Source organism: Morchella importuna (assembly GCF_003444635.1).
Source record: "Morchella importuna strain M04M26 chromosome Unknown Morimp01GS022, whole genome shotgun sequence".
Taxonomy (NCBI): Eukaryota; Fungi; Ascomycota; class Pezizomycetes; order Pezizales; family Morchellaceae; genus Morchella; species Morchella importuna.
In genome coordinates, this window is record NW_025763419.1 from 366,596 (window position 1) to 380,270 (window position 13,675).

Sequence of the window (13,675 nt, forward strand, 5' to 3'; positions counted from 1 at the left end):
GTTCGTATGGGCCGCGAGGCAGGGCGCTGGAATATCCGGCCATTGTCTCCTGTGATCCCATTAAAAGCACTGGCCGGTCTCTCTTGTGACTGTGTGGCGGGTTCCATAGCGTAAGCCGTTTAAACAATAAGCGGCCATCAAAAAAGTGCTGCTTTTCTTTTCGTGGAGTTTTCTCATGTTCGATATGATCTACTGCCAAGACTCGGGATATACCCTTGCCGCATTATGTACATGTAGTCAAGTGATCAGAAACTCATGCTCCGCCAAGATTGGGGGATGCTTAGGCTGGTCATGGTGTATCACTCGTGTGGGTTCTGTGAGTCAGTTTACGCCATAGTAATAATAACAATCATCCACGGTTTATGACACGGTGATAGAATAGTTGTTGAGGATTACGCGTTTGAACTTTGGGTGGGAGTACTAGAGTAGTTTGTTGGGAGAGAGAGAGAGGGCGGCGGTGGGGTTGGTGTATTACCAGATGGACATACATGTAGTATTGCCGCCTATATACCAGAAAGTTATCTTGGCTAGTGTGGTGTTGAGATGAGATGAGTATCAGCTGATTGTACTTGTTGTGGGGGATTTGGTACGTGTACTAGAGAGTCGTCTGATGGTAAATTTTGGGGGTCTTGCTTTACGTGGAGGGTTGCGAGGGAGTGGTTGCTTTTGTTGTTGTTGTTCGGAGATGTATGTCGAGCTGTTGGTTGTGAAAGAATGGAATCACGCGGGATCACTCGGGTGGAAAGGTCCAAATGAGTTGTTTACATACATGTAAGTTACTAATAACATGCTAATGTTATGTAATCCATCCATTCTCGGCATCATCTTCTTGTATCGAGACCTTTCAGATGTTGCGGCACGATGCGGCGGTTACGTGGCTGGAGTCGGTTAGGCATATCTGTTCGTTTCTCAGTTTCTATAAAAATATCTGGCTGCGGTACCGACCTGATACAAGCATCATCATCACTCCTTCATACCTACATCTGGGCAGAACCTCTGATAGCGAGATCTCAAGCACGAACAGCATGGAAACGGTTAGTATACTTATGATATCTGAATGTTACTCATATATAATAATCGTTTCTAATCTCGTTCAGATGAAAACTTATTCCACCCATCACATAGAGCCTGTTCTTTCAGCACCAGTCGAGCACTTCCAGAGCAGCTCTTGTATCGAGTGATATTCAATGACGGAACACCTGCACACGCGCCTTTCCCAAAGCGCGCGTGTTACATAAGCACACGCCCACACCGCCAGGAACACGAAAACCAAAACCTCCAGAAAGACAACCAAAACCACCGCGGGCCAGCGACTCCCCGACTGACGACGACGCGACACAACACAAAGCCCGCGCACACAGACACATCACATCACATCACATCACCGCACGTCACCCCACCATCAATCCACGGCACTCGCCCCCCTCTCACCACACTCGCCCCCCAATCCATATATCCCCCCCCCCCCCCCCCCTCGGCCCCCTCGCAATGGACCGCTCCCACCACACCCCCCTCCCACGCACCAGCGGCTACCCCGGCCAGTCCCAGCAACCTCCGCCCACAGCGCGCCGTGGCCCGGGCCCCATGCTTGCCTCGTCCGGCGGAAACCCACACCAGAACCTGACGCAAGCCCAGATCAACCAGCAGCACCAGCAGGCCATGCAGGAGCGCGAGCTGGCAAAGCGCCGCGCGCGCAAGCCGACCGACAAGACCATCCCCGAGGGCGTCGAGGAGATTGTGCCGGCGGTGGCCCTGTACAGACAACTGAGGGACATGGAGAAGAGGTATGATGCGACGATATTGAGGAAGCGCTTGGATGTGCAGGATGCGGTCAATCGTAATGTCAAGGTGAGTGACATGTGTGTGAGTGTGAGAGTGCGGATCTTTCTAATTGTCGCGGCGCCCGGGGGAGGAGGACGAGTAGAACTACAAAACCCTGCGGCTCTTCATCTCAAACACGGCCAAGGACCAGCCGTGGCAGAACTCGGACCGCCCGCTCGACGAGAACGCGTTCGACTTTGACACGGGCCAGATCCCGACGTTCCGCGTGCGCATCGAGGGCCGCCTGCTGCCCGACGCGGACGACGACGCCTCCGAGCTCGATCCGGATTCGGACCTCGGCCTCGGAGACCCAAACAACCCACTCCCGCCGCCGCCGCGCCGCAAGTTCTCAACATTCTTCAAGAGCATCAGTGTCGAGCTCGACCGCAACAAGGATATCCACCCCGAGGGAAATGCGATCGAGTGGCGGAAGCCCGCGCCGAATGCGCCACAGGGACCCGCCAGTAATGGGCCGGCGGAGTTTGATGGGTTTGAGTTTGAGCGAAAGGGAGACGAGAATGTGAATTGCACGATTAAGCTGGTGAGGGATGAGGTACCGGATCGGTTTCGGCTGTCGCCCCAGTTGGCGGAGTTGCTGGATACGAAGGAGGATACGAGGGCGGGGATTGTGATGGGGATTTGGGAGTATGTGAGGATTAATGGGCTGCAGGATCCGGATGAGCGGCGGACTATCAATTGCGATGCTGCACTCAGAAACGTACTTTACCCCCTAACCCCTAACCCCCCTCCTTTTTCTTCCCATAGGTGTAAGGGCTAGCTAACAGGCAGATAGATATTCCAAGTCGACCGCCTCTACTTCCCCCAGATCCCCGAACTCACCCTCTCGCACATCCTCCCACTCGAGCCCATTACACTCACATACACCATCCGCACCGACAGCGCCAGCCACTTTTCCCCAACCGTCTACGACATCACCGTCTCCATCGACGACCCCATCCGCGCCAAGATGGCGGCCCTCCTCAGCTCCCCGGCGTACTCTGCATCACTGCGCGAGATTGCGCAGATTGACGAACAGATTGCGGTCCTGGTGCAGGCGGTGAATCATAGTAAGGCGAAACGAGACTTCTGGAATGCGATGGCGATGGACCCTGCGGGCTTTGTGAAGAGGTGGGTGGGCAGCCAGAAGCGGGATTTGGATACGTTGAGTGGGGAGACGGGAGGGGGGGTGGAGATGGAGGAGAGTAGGAGGAGGGAGTTTTATGATAGGGTCGGCGAGAATGTGTATTTGTTGTTGGCGAGGGGGAAGATGTAGTGTGGTGGGGGTAATGATAGGGGGGGTTCTAGTTTTTTTATCTCGCTTTTTCTTCTTTTTTCTTTCTTTGTGGTTTGTGTTTTGTGTTTTGTGTGTTTCTTTGAAAGGGGGGTGGGGCGGTCTGGCTGTAGACAGAGACCGGGGAGACTAGGCGGTTCATGGGCTGTCACTCGGGCCCCGGGAAAAGGGGGAGGGGTGTTGTGGTAGTGATACCGTCCGTTTCCAGTTGAGCAAGGAAAGAAGAAAATAGCAGAATTATTAGCGCAACGTAACAATCCCCTTCTTCTTTCGAGAGGGAAGAGGGAGGAGGGATAAAAATTCAATTAATATATCTATCTGGTCATGAGGAAGAGAGCAAAGGTCTTTGATGAGACTAACCCATTATCTCGAGACTTCAAGACTCAGTCGTAAGAATACAACCCAGATCTCGTCTCGTCTTGTCTCGTATCTATTAATACATTCTCGCAGCCAAGGGCAACGCCACATTCCACACGAAGGCGTCTATACGATGGGCATGGTTTTGTAGGAACGGGGAAAGGTTTCCGGTCCGCCGCCTGGTGACGGGTTGTTGCAGTCATGTTTGCGCATGCGGAGATTTTGGCGTCATGAGATGTCACTCGGTAATATATACTCGCGCGTTAATACAGATCCGCAAAGGTTTTTTTTTTCTGCTGCTCGTTTAAGGGAAATATGTATGTATGGCTCCCTGCGGTAGAATTTTTAAGTGGTATCAGGTTATGGGAGTTTATCGTTTCTATAATCCTGTGGTGTATTCATGTTCTGCATATCATTGCCTGGTCAACGCTGGAAAACGTGGACTGTCCAGATCTACCATACGTAACTATGAACGAAGGGAGGAGAAAAGACCACTTTTACGAACTTGCTTCTCAAACCTTCATAAATTGTCATATCGTCCCAGACTTCCTCAAGCCCGTCCACATCAGCCCTACCCAACGTCTCCCACCACCAACACCAACACCACCACCGCCATCACTAAACCACCGAACTCACACATAAATACACATACACAATGGTGACCAACCACCCCACCCCGGCTCGCGTTTCCCCTAGTCGTTTGGTATTCCCAACGGAAACCTCCTCAGTTGTGGACATGGAATGGATTGAGAAGAACGCACCTGTGGGTACTGTCACTAGAGAGTGGATGATGAAGCATCCGCCGCACGGAACAGACATAGAGTGGATAAAGAAGAAGTCGAAGCAGTTTTCGGCCCATGGGCAGGAGTCTGTGCTGGATTATTATAGGAGGAAGTATGGGGACCCGATACCGAGTCGGCAGGGGGAGGGGAAGGAGAGGGTGGACGTGGTGGTGGATAAGTATACGGGGGAGGGACCAGAGTCGAACGCAGGACGGGAACGAGTGTTCGTGAGGTCGAGATTGGGAACAGGGAGAATGGTGGGGGTGGTACCGGGGGCAGGAGCGATAAGGGGAGAACAAGGACCGTGGTTGGAGCTGCCAGAGCCGGTACGAGAATTAGACCCTTTTTACACTGGTACCACTGCAGATGCCTTGAACAAAACCGTTGCGCGTCCAGCAACGAAGTTCGAGGAGCTTTTTAAGGTCTATCCTGTTCTTCAGACTATTTTCAAGAACTTCTCGACTCGCGAGGTCTTGAAGTTATGCCTCACATCGGTGCATCTCTGCCGTATAATAAAGGGATCAATCCATGTTTTCTCGAACCATAGAACCCCCTACACTGGTATCATATTGAATGCTACAGAATCCACTTATAAAAACATAATGTACGACTTCTTTTCTCAACAGGGCGAATTGGATCGTTTCCTTTTTTCGGATATCGTTGACTGGTCAACAATCAAACACTTGGTTCTTGATATGACACCTCTCAAGCTCAAGATACTGGCAGCTATTGCCGAACGGTCAAGCTTGATAACGCTTAGTGTAAAGTATTCTACGAATCTTACTCTGGACGATATCCAAGTTCTTCTTGATCCAGAAAATTCTCGTCGCTATGATACGCTTTACAATACACACCTTCCGAATTACAATCAATCTTCCCAGCAGCTAGGCCCACGCAAAGGGCTTCTCCCCGACCTGGAGCGTTTATGCGTACGTACGTGTCGTGTTTTCTACCCACAGTTCATGATTTACTAATTTGATTCCGTCATCAAGATATGGGGCCTCCCAAAAACAAGTTGGCAATATATTCCTGACTCAAGATATCTCCCTCTCGATGCCAGAATCGATGCCCGCGCCACAAGGGCCTATAGATTCATTGTAAGATATTGTGAAGAGAAAGGGATCAACCTTGATTCAGTCCCTTGTGGAAAGTTAAATTACCAACGCTCGAAATGCTTTGGTAAAAAAACGAGCCTGAGATTGTGGAAATCGGATCCTGGGGATGAGCTCTTCGATGAGCAGCCATTCTCTCAGTCATCGATATGGATGTGTGAGAAGTGGAAGGCACGGTGTTATGTTTGTAAGGAGATCGAGGAAATTGCGCAATGCGCCTATTGCGATTCTCTGCGCCAGAGGACGCACCAACGTGGGTTTTGTAAACAATGTGATCGGTATGTTCCCCAGTCCTTCATGCTGCCATATTTCTCTGTTGACATTTCAGTTATGTCTGTTCTAAGCCAGAATGCGAAGGGGTGCAGAATATGTGTACGGAGTGTGGTAAGAGTTGCTTAGAGTATGTGCTCATATATAACTCTATTGGATAGAGACACACTAAACATTCCTTAGGTGTCGTATGGCTGTCCATCCACATAATACCTGTACGATGTGTAAAGAGTGGAAGTGCAAAATCCATGCCTCCACTAGTTTACAGGAGGTTTGCGAGAGTTGCAATTACAATCGCTTTTGCGACAATTGTAGAGCCGAATATAAAAAGGATACAGCGATCTCATTTTGCTGCGTCTGTAGGCGTGATGTTTGTGAGGTAAGTCGCCCTAGCACTTATAATTAGGGCGTATAGTTTAATTCCTTTTTTTTATTAACTATATATTACAGAGCTGTTTTACCACAGAATTTTTCTGTGATAAATGTGTCAATGGCATATGCAAAAGCTGCCGGGAGTGGAAGAATACTCATGAGCCTCGAAAATGGCACAAACCAAACGCTAAACCAATTTTCAAAATGTTTTCCCTTCAGCACTTACCTCTGGCCAGGCGCTACAAGGAATGGTGCTGCAACTTCTGCTTGGATGAGCTTCGGGAAAAACTTGATATATTTAAAAGGTTTGGAAGATATCCGGAGGGGAAGACAGCCGATTTTTTTCTAGATACGGAGGGTGATACGGAGAGTAAAACGAAACAGGAAGGGGAGGGAGGGGAGGGAGGGAGGGAAGGGAGTGAAGAGGAGGAGGGGTGGAAGAGGAGGGGGAGGAAGAGGAGGAAGAGACAGATGAAACAGACGATAACAATGACCTCCAGATGTCTCAAGAAGATATTAACGACTTGATAGATAGGGAGCCGATTAGAGAAAGCGATTTTCACCCTGATGCCCCATGGAACCAATTGATCACGGACTCTGAGGTTGAGGAGTCCCTGGCCAATGGTATGAATGATTATGAGGATAATGAGGAGAATGGTGAGTACGAGAACGATGATGAGTATGATGGCGATGTGGAAAAAGAGGATGATGAGGGTGATGAGGGTAAAGAGAGCGGCAAGGGCGGCGTGGGCGGCAAGAGTGGCGTGAGCGGTAGGGGCGGCGTGAGCGCTGATCAGGATGATATCGATGATCCTTTCGCGCCGTGGAACAAGTAACTCAAAGACGGCGAGGTGATTGCGAGTGATCGTGACTTTTGCTTTTTGGGGACCTAATGTTGCGCGGTCTAGATCTGGAGGTCAAGTTCTTTGATTGAGGATCAGATCGTGTATTGTTTATTTCTTCTGTCGTTTCATCCCATTTTGTTAATAACTTGGGCTTTGTGTATCAATGATAGAATTCCTTTTCTGGTTGAATTCGTTGATTGAGCTAGCTAGTATTGGGGCGTTGGCTAGGAAGTATGCCACTCAGCTCGTGGTATGTCATCAGAAGATCTAGATCTAGATAGAGTAATGCATTTCACCATGAGGTTTTGGCGAAGTATTCTTAGGACCAATTTGATCAAGAAACTGGCAACTACATATATCTCTCTATAATAGAGTGATCAATTATGAATTCGCTCTAAAGTTCAGAAACCAAAGAAAATGCCGGTGGAAACCTTTTATATCAATCCTTCGAATAATATATACACCCTTCGACCTAGTGTATATCCTCAGCTTATAAAAGTGTTGGACGAAGACTTTCACCCCACAAGCTAATTGTATTTACCACATGCACATGGAGAACACTTGGGCAACACAATTGCCTACATACCCGCAAAAGTGCGTCGTCCCGCAAGTCGCCTTGTGCGATCATAGTATATCACTCGAGTGCCAAGAAAACACCCTTCTCAAGTACATGTACTTCTACCCTTGACATGCAAGTTGACGTAGACAATTTCCCTTGCATAATAATAGGATAATAGGAAAGAGGGTTCTTAGTTTGAATTTTTTTTTCTTTCTTTCTCTCCATTTCCTATAAAATCATTTTTATGGGAAGCAGTCTATATACCGAGGGTTAGGGTTATTCGCTGAAGAGAGAAATATTATGTATCCCTAGCCACAGACGGAAAATATAAAGTTAACAATCTTCTCTCCTATTTTATCACACGTCACTTGAATAATCTCGCAAGGGAACAATATGAGTCACATTAATAGCATATAGCCATGGGAATGGACGCAAATAATCCCTTCGTCTGCCGGGGCCTGCTTGTAGTCCTGGAGTCGATGTCAACAGAGTGAGTGAGTGCACGCCGCCTTTGCCCGCAATTAATATCTTTCTTATCAATCTAATCGATAGTGTCTAGCGGTCCGTCAACAACAGTTCCGGTAGCATACATGTACATATACTAGTTAAATAATGCGCCTGTCTGTGCACCAGTAGGACGTTTGCTAAGAAGGTGGGGTTAGGATCCTCTCGGGCCTGTTTTTATTTTATTTTGTTTTTGTTTTTGTTTTATCCTTTTAAGTTGCGGGGATCGGATATATAAATCATAGACCGGACCTGCTCCCGTAAAAAAGATATATTCCGGATCCTCGGCCAGAAGTACTTTTTGCGTTCTCTTAAGCCCTCCTTATAGGTTAGGTGTAATGTCGACTCTCTCTAGCTCCATAATAGTAGCTTGCACCATGCTTGACATTTGCTCATTATGTGGTTATGTAGTCTCACCCTTATCCCTAATAAGATTGTCTTTAAATATAGACTCTGCTCAATCAATGGTCAGGCCGGGCGTACCGTACTCTCAACTCTCTGTGCTCGAGCCCTTTTTACTACTGAGCAATTTTCAACGACCGTGCGGGAGGAAGTCATGGCATGACTTTTACTGGTTATACACTCCCACGAGTGAGATTTCATGACCCAAACCAGAACCTAAGCTTTAGGCATACGAGCATTCCAATCCCTTCCCATCCAAAACCTCGCAAACGAGAAAGGATCCTCTCCCTCCACGCCCAATGTGCCCCTAGAAACCAATTGGTCTCAAAAGATCTTCAGACCAGCGGATTACAAGCTGCCACGTGCACCCACATACCCCCATCATGTACGTGAGGGTTCGTACGTACATGTAGCTACCCCACGTAGCTATCTAGGCATTCGTTTTTTTTCTTTGCCTACTCTACTATCGTACGAGGGTAGGTACATACATGCCTCTTCCGGTGAGGTGCGTAAGTGATCATTGGTTCGAAGCTCGTGGGTTAGCCACATGTGTATGCAAGGAGCCAGTAGAGTAGAGTGCACTGTGCACAGCCACAGGGGTGTTTTGTTTCGTTATGTCTCAATCGTGGTACCTTGCCTTGTCTCTTTTTCTTTTCTTTTTCTTCACTTTTTTTCTCTACTTCTGAAAACCATAGTAGCATCTACGGGCATTCTTGAATGCTGCAACATCAAAATGCAGAATTCTCGCTTCCTCGCTTGCAAGCCGGAGACATACTAGCCAATGCCTATCCACATCCTCCACGGCTGGGCCGGCCGCCTTGTGTCCCTACCGCCCCGTCTAGTCTAGTAGAGTAACTTACCTCGCTGACCTACATACTCCACCTTCTCACATAATCACCACCACGCGCACACATCGCATCACCCACGCTCCTTCTTTCGATCCCCCCCAACGGCTAACCAACCATGTTCGGCCTCCGCTCGCTACTGCAGCTCTGTCTGCCATTCTCTCCTTCCTCCGGCGCACAAAGCCCCACGCCGTCGACGCCCATCGTGCGAGTCTCCCCCTCCTTCACGAGCTCAAACACGGCGGTGGCCAACAACCACACGTGTCCGCTGTGCCGCGTACGCTTCAGCGTCCCTCCCAAGACGCTGTGCAAGAGCTGTGAGGTCTTCGCTAGCACCTCGCCGGTCCCAGTCGTGGTTGTGACTTTCTGCGATTGAGGGCACGAAAAAAAAGAAAAAAAAAAGAGTCCGCTGGGTGCGGTTTGTGTTTCCCTAATATCAGCTGGAAAATTGAAATACTGCTAGCTATAGGCGCTGGTGGATAGGATAGTTAGTTTGCGATTTAACCGGGCTGGGGAGGGGGGGGTTTTGGTATCGAGGTTGGTTCGCCGGGCTTTGTCCCTTCTTATCGTGGCTCCCTGTAGCTATCTAGCTAGCTAGCTGGGTGAGAGTCAATGTGATGCTGATAAGACCTAGCAATCAATAGGGCCGGAGTGGTTTTTACTCAATAGTATTAATTCGATTCAGAGAGTTAATGTGGATCACTAGAGGGATAAAAAAGAGAGTATACTTACGCACTCTAGTGGAGGATAGGAGAATGGGAGGATTAATGGGATGAAGGGAAAAAGAGATCTAGAGGTCGATGGAGGAGGTTGAAAGCTGATGTCTTAGCTAGAAAGACAGCATACTTTACCCAAAATAGGAGCGACTTGGATCATATCAACCCCCAAGACATCGCCCAACTGTTTCAACCCTCGATTTCTCAAAAGCACTGAACCAAGTACATGACAGGGAACGGGGGGAAAAAAAAAATAGCGGAGGATGATAATGATGATGGATGAACGATTGTCTCAAGAAAAAGAAACGACATTCGGGTAAAACCAATATAATATAATTTTCCCACTAACTATTCGTTACCGAGTGATCCACCATGTCGCCCAGGCCCAAACAGGTGAGACACCAAAACCCTGTTCCAAGACTTTTTCAAGCCCGCCGCCCCCCCAAAGCCTGTACGCTAGGATTGAAAGCGGATAGCTTACCCGACCATGTGTATGACGGCATGTTTCTCGTTTTTTTTTTCCTTCTGGAACCAGCTTTTCCTTCTAGAACCAACATTTCCCGGCTCCCGCAGCTGCTACTACAAGTTACGGCTAGTGTTGAAACCTGCCAGGAACAACGTTGTTGCCAGTAACAGAGAAGAGTTGGAACGGGGGACGTGGAAGGAGAAAGGAAAAGGGCCCCACATGCATCTTACATACCGTACTTTACTCCTCTACATCTAACACAAAACTCTATTCCCACCATGGATGGCATATATCTGCACAATGACGATCCAGCACTTGCACCTCGGAGTGGTAACACACATACACAGCATACGTATCGACGATTCTTCCAACAACCCCCCCCCCCCCCCCCACATCCCGCCTCCAACCAGGCAGCGCACAGAAACAGGTCTCGCGGGAGTATCACGGATCAGATAAAACCCGGTACGTGTACTTGATACACCGGCCGTTCAATTCGGCAATGTAAGCAGATCGGGGGAAGGGTTTTCAGCTTGCTACTCATCTCCGCAAGAAGACTTCCACCAAGGATTACCATTACTGCTCTAGCCAGTTTATCCAAGATGAAGAGCTCCTATCCCATCCAGTCGTTCCCTTTGGAGCGTAAAGAGCCGATATTAACAATAATATGATCAGCAAATATTAACTGACCCCCCCCCCCCCCCGGTGATTAGTATCAGCCGCCTATTCTGTCTTGACCGCACACAAATACGAGGTGTCCAGCCGAGAGTATCGATGGAGTAAAAGAGGAACCCCAAGACATGCGCAGCATCTGTAAAGTACCGGCACTGAGACTCCCGTGATGTTGAAAGCAGCTAAAGCTCCGACCATCCCCCACCATTACCGTACGGCGGTAATATAGAGTAATATGACGTCGATGTTCCTTCAAGGAGTAGTCTCAATAGGAAACGCTCGGAGATTTTTGGAATAGAGGCTGAAAACCGTTTATGTACATGTATGTACCTATACATCAACCCAAGGTATCATTATCGTGGCTGGCTATGTGCAACATCATCGTCAGATACGAGGTAACGGAAGGAAAAACGACGATGTTGGCATCAGGGAATATCAATTCAGACAACGGGATCCCTGTAGCATTGTTAAGATTCTGTATCAGACTGGAGAAAGCAAAATACTCCATCCGAAAATTTAGGTAACTTCACAGGGCAAGATCGACTGTAGATGGATTTGTTTCCCCACGCTAACTTGTGAGACCTGTCGAATCGGAATAGTTCAAGGGCAGTACCAAGAATTCCGTTTTACTGAGTGGCAGGAATACTGATCGTCGGGTGGTGGCCAACAGGAATTCGAGAAGACGTCAATCATTTCCTTCCATCTTCAAAGGCCTTCCACTTTTCAAGGACACCTCGGGAAAAAACACTCAGGATCGGTAAATTGAACCTTGACCTTGATTTTCATCACAAATTTCGCCATCAACCCTGATCAACTTTAAAGAGTTGATATTTGCGATCCAGATTGATCGACAACATCGTAATCTTTTTTCTGTTCTGCCTTTTTCGCAGCTGCGCAGGGACGTGTCTTTGAATTCATTGCTGGCCCGCTAAGGTAGGCAGGCGTAGATGTTGACGCAGGAACCACGATGGAGCCCAGATTGAAAACAGGCCGCCGGGACGATGAGTTGTTACTCGGGGGTGTACGGGGGGCGCCGGGGAGTCTGATAGTTAAGATGAGGTTTGCAGGTGTCGTCATATGTATGTTGTTAGGGGGAGATGCGCTAGAGTGGGCCTGCAACCGTGAGCCAGTGACGAGTGATGCTTTGTGAATCAAAAGCCTTGACGAAACAACGGTGCTGCTCGTGATGGTGGTCGCCGTTTCACAATTATTATTCTTTTCCGCCTTTTTTTTTTCTGCGGGCTGATTTTAACCTGGACGCCTTTTTTCTTTTCTTCTTTCATTTCTTTTCGTAATCACAGTCCTCCCCGCTCACCGTGTTCTCCGCGGATGCTCGGTATCAATTGTCTATGTATGTCGGTTTTTCGGTTTTCCATCGTCTTTCTCTGTCTCGAGCCTCTTTCTATCGACTGGTGCGCGTGGTATTGGAGCGATCTGATCAGTTCTCAGTTTCTCCGGTCGCCGCTTCTTCCCCGCATTTTTTCCTGCTGCGTCCTGCATGAGTGGGTTCATGGGCCCTCTCGGTCTGTTCTTTTTTTCTTTTTCATCAGTTCGTTTCGATTGGGGGGTTGGTTTAACGTTGTGGTCCTGCAGCATTAGTAGCAGTGAAGCAAACGTATGTATGTAGATAGTTGCAGCTATCCATTCGTGGCCTGTTGTTAATAGGTTACAGAACACATGAATTCTGCTGCACTTGCTGGGGAACGCAGATCAAACCGTACGAAACCCGGAATGTACCGCTGGGTTTAGTATGTACGTGGGGCGACTGACCAAGCAGGCGGACATAATGGTATGTAGGTTATTGCGTAAATCCATGATGTACGCCAGGGGGATAGATGGGGGAGTGGAGGGGGGGCGAAAGGCGGTGAGGGGAGCCGAGAGAGAGGGAGAGAAAGGTAGGTACATACGTGCAGGACGAATTGAGAGGGAGGAGTAAGTGAGAGAGTGAGGGCCGTACGAGCCGAGTAGCATAGTTTATTAGGTACTAATTTGTTATTACTTTTTCCTCGAGAGGGTATATATAAAACCTTCCCGGGGGTGGGACACACACAAGAATCGATCTGTTACCCACCTTTTTTAATTCCCTTCTCGAGTGATTGATTGACCTGGTCTCCCATAAAACTGCACTACCAGTACCACTTCTACCACATTCGGGCCGTACTATCAACCTGCAACTACACCTGACCACCTACATACATCCATTCCAGCCCAGGTACTTACACCTGACTCCATACGCACCTATCTACAACCGCCTGCTTATCCTCAATCCCCAATTAGAGAGCACTTCAAGTTTCAACTACTTACACACCTTACTCCCAGCTGAGCCTACTTTCTCACCTCCAACAACAAACCTCAGGCAAGGATCCAATTCAGACAAGCTTTTCCCCGCGCAGACTAGGCAGAGACCCTTGATCTACCTGATCTGAACCTGCAAGTGTGCTTGCTGTCCCCGGCTAGACTAGCCAGATTAATTCTACCGAGGAAAGGGTCCGATAACCTTACATATACCCACTCACTCCTCACGAAGGTGTTTGTCCTTTATCCTGAGACTCTCACTCCACCAGCACGCAACGCCTCCTCCCCTCATCCTCCCCCACAGTACAAAACCACGAGCTCTCCCACCCCATTTACACCCACTACATACTCATACCACACATCACAACC

At 48.7% G+C, this 13,675-nt stretch overlaps 4 protein-coding genes across 4 annotated transcripts; all 4 read left to right on the forward strand.

Moving 5' to 3' along the window:
* Window positions 1–1,488: 1,488 nt before the first annotated feature.
* LAJ45_07124 (uncharacterized protein) lies at window positions 1,489–3,094 on the forward strand (the record flags this gene model as incomplete). The annotated part of the gene is made up of 3 exons (XM_046116683.1): window positions 1,489–1,848; window positions 1,925–2,539; window positions 2,615–3,094. 3 exons carry the CDS (start codon window positions 1,489–1,491, stop codon window positions 3,092–3,094), a joined length of 1,455 nt encoding a protein of 484 aa, XP_045970085.1.
* Window positions 3,095–4,124: 1,030 nt separating this feature from the next.
* Window positions 4,125–5,225, forward strand: LAJ45_07125 (uncharacterized protein; the record flags this gene model as incomplete). The annotated part of the gene is made up of 1 exon (XM_046116684.1): window positions 4,125–5,225. The coding sequence occupies one exon, from the start codon at window positions 4,125–4,127 to the stop codon at window positions 5,223–5,225; it is 1,101 nt and encodes a 366-aa protein (XP_045970086.1).
* A 1,280-nt stretch (window positions 5,226–6,505) lies between these two features.
* Window positions 6,506–6,841, forward strand: LAJ45_07126 (uncharacterized protein; the record flags this gene model as incomplete). Its single annotated transcript, XM_046116685.1, has 1 exon — window positions 6,506–6,841. The coding sequence occupies one exon, from the start codon at window positions 6,506–6,508 to the stop codon at window positions 6,839–6,841; it is 336 nt and encodes a 111-aa protein (XP_045970087.1).
* Window positions 6,842–9,278: 2,437 nt separating this feature from the next.
* Window positions 9,279–9,536, forward strand: LAJ45_07127 (uncharacterized protein; the record flags this gene model as incomplete). The annotated part of the gene is made up of 1 exon (XM_046116686.1): window positions 9,279–9,536. One exon carries the CDS (start codon window positions 9,279–9,281, stop codon window positions 9,534–9,536), a length of 258 nt encoding a protein of 85 aa, XP_045970088.1.
* Window positions 9,537–13,675: the final 4,139 nt, after the last annotated feature.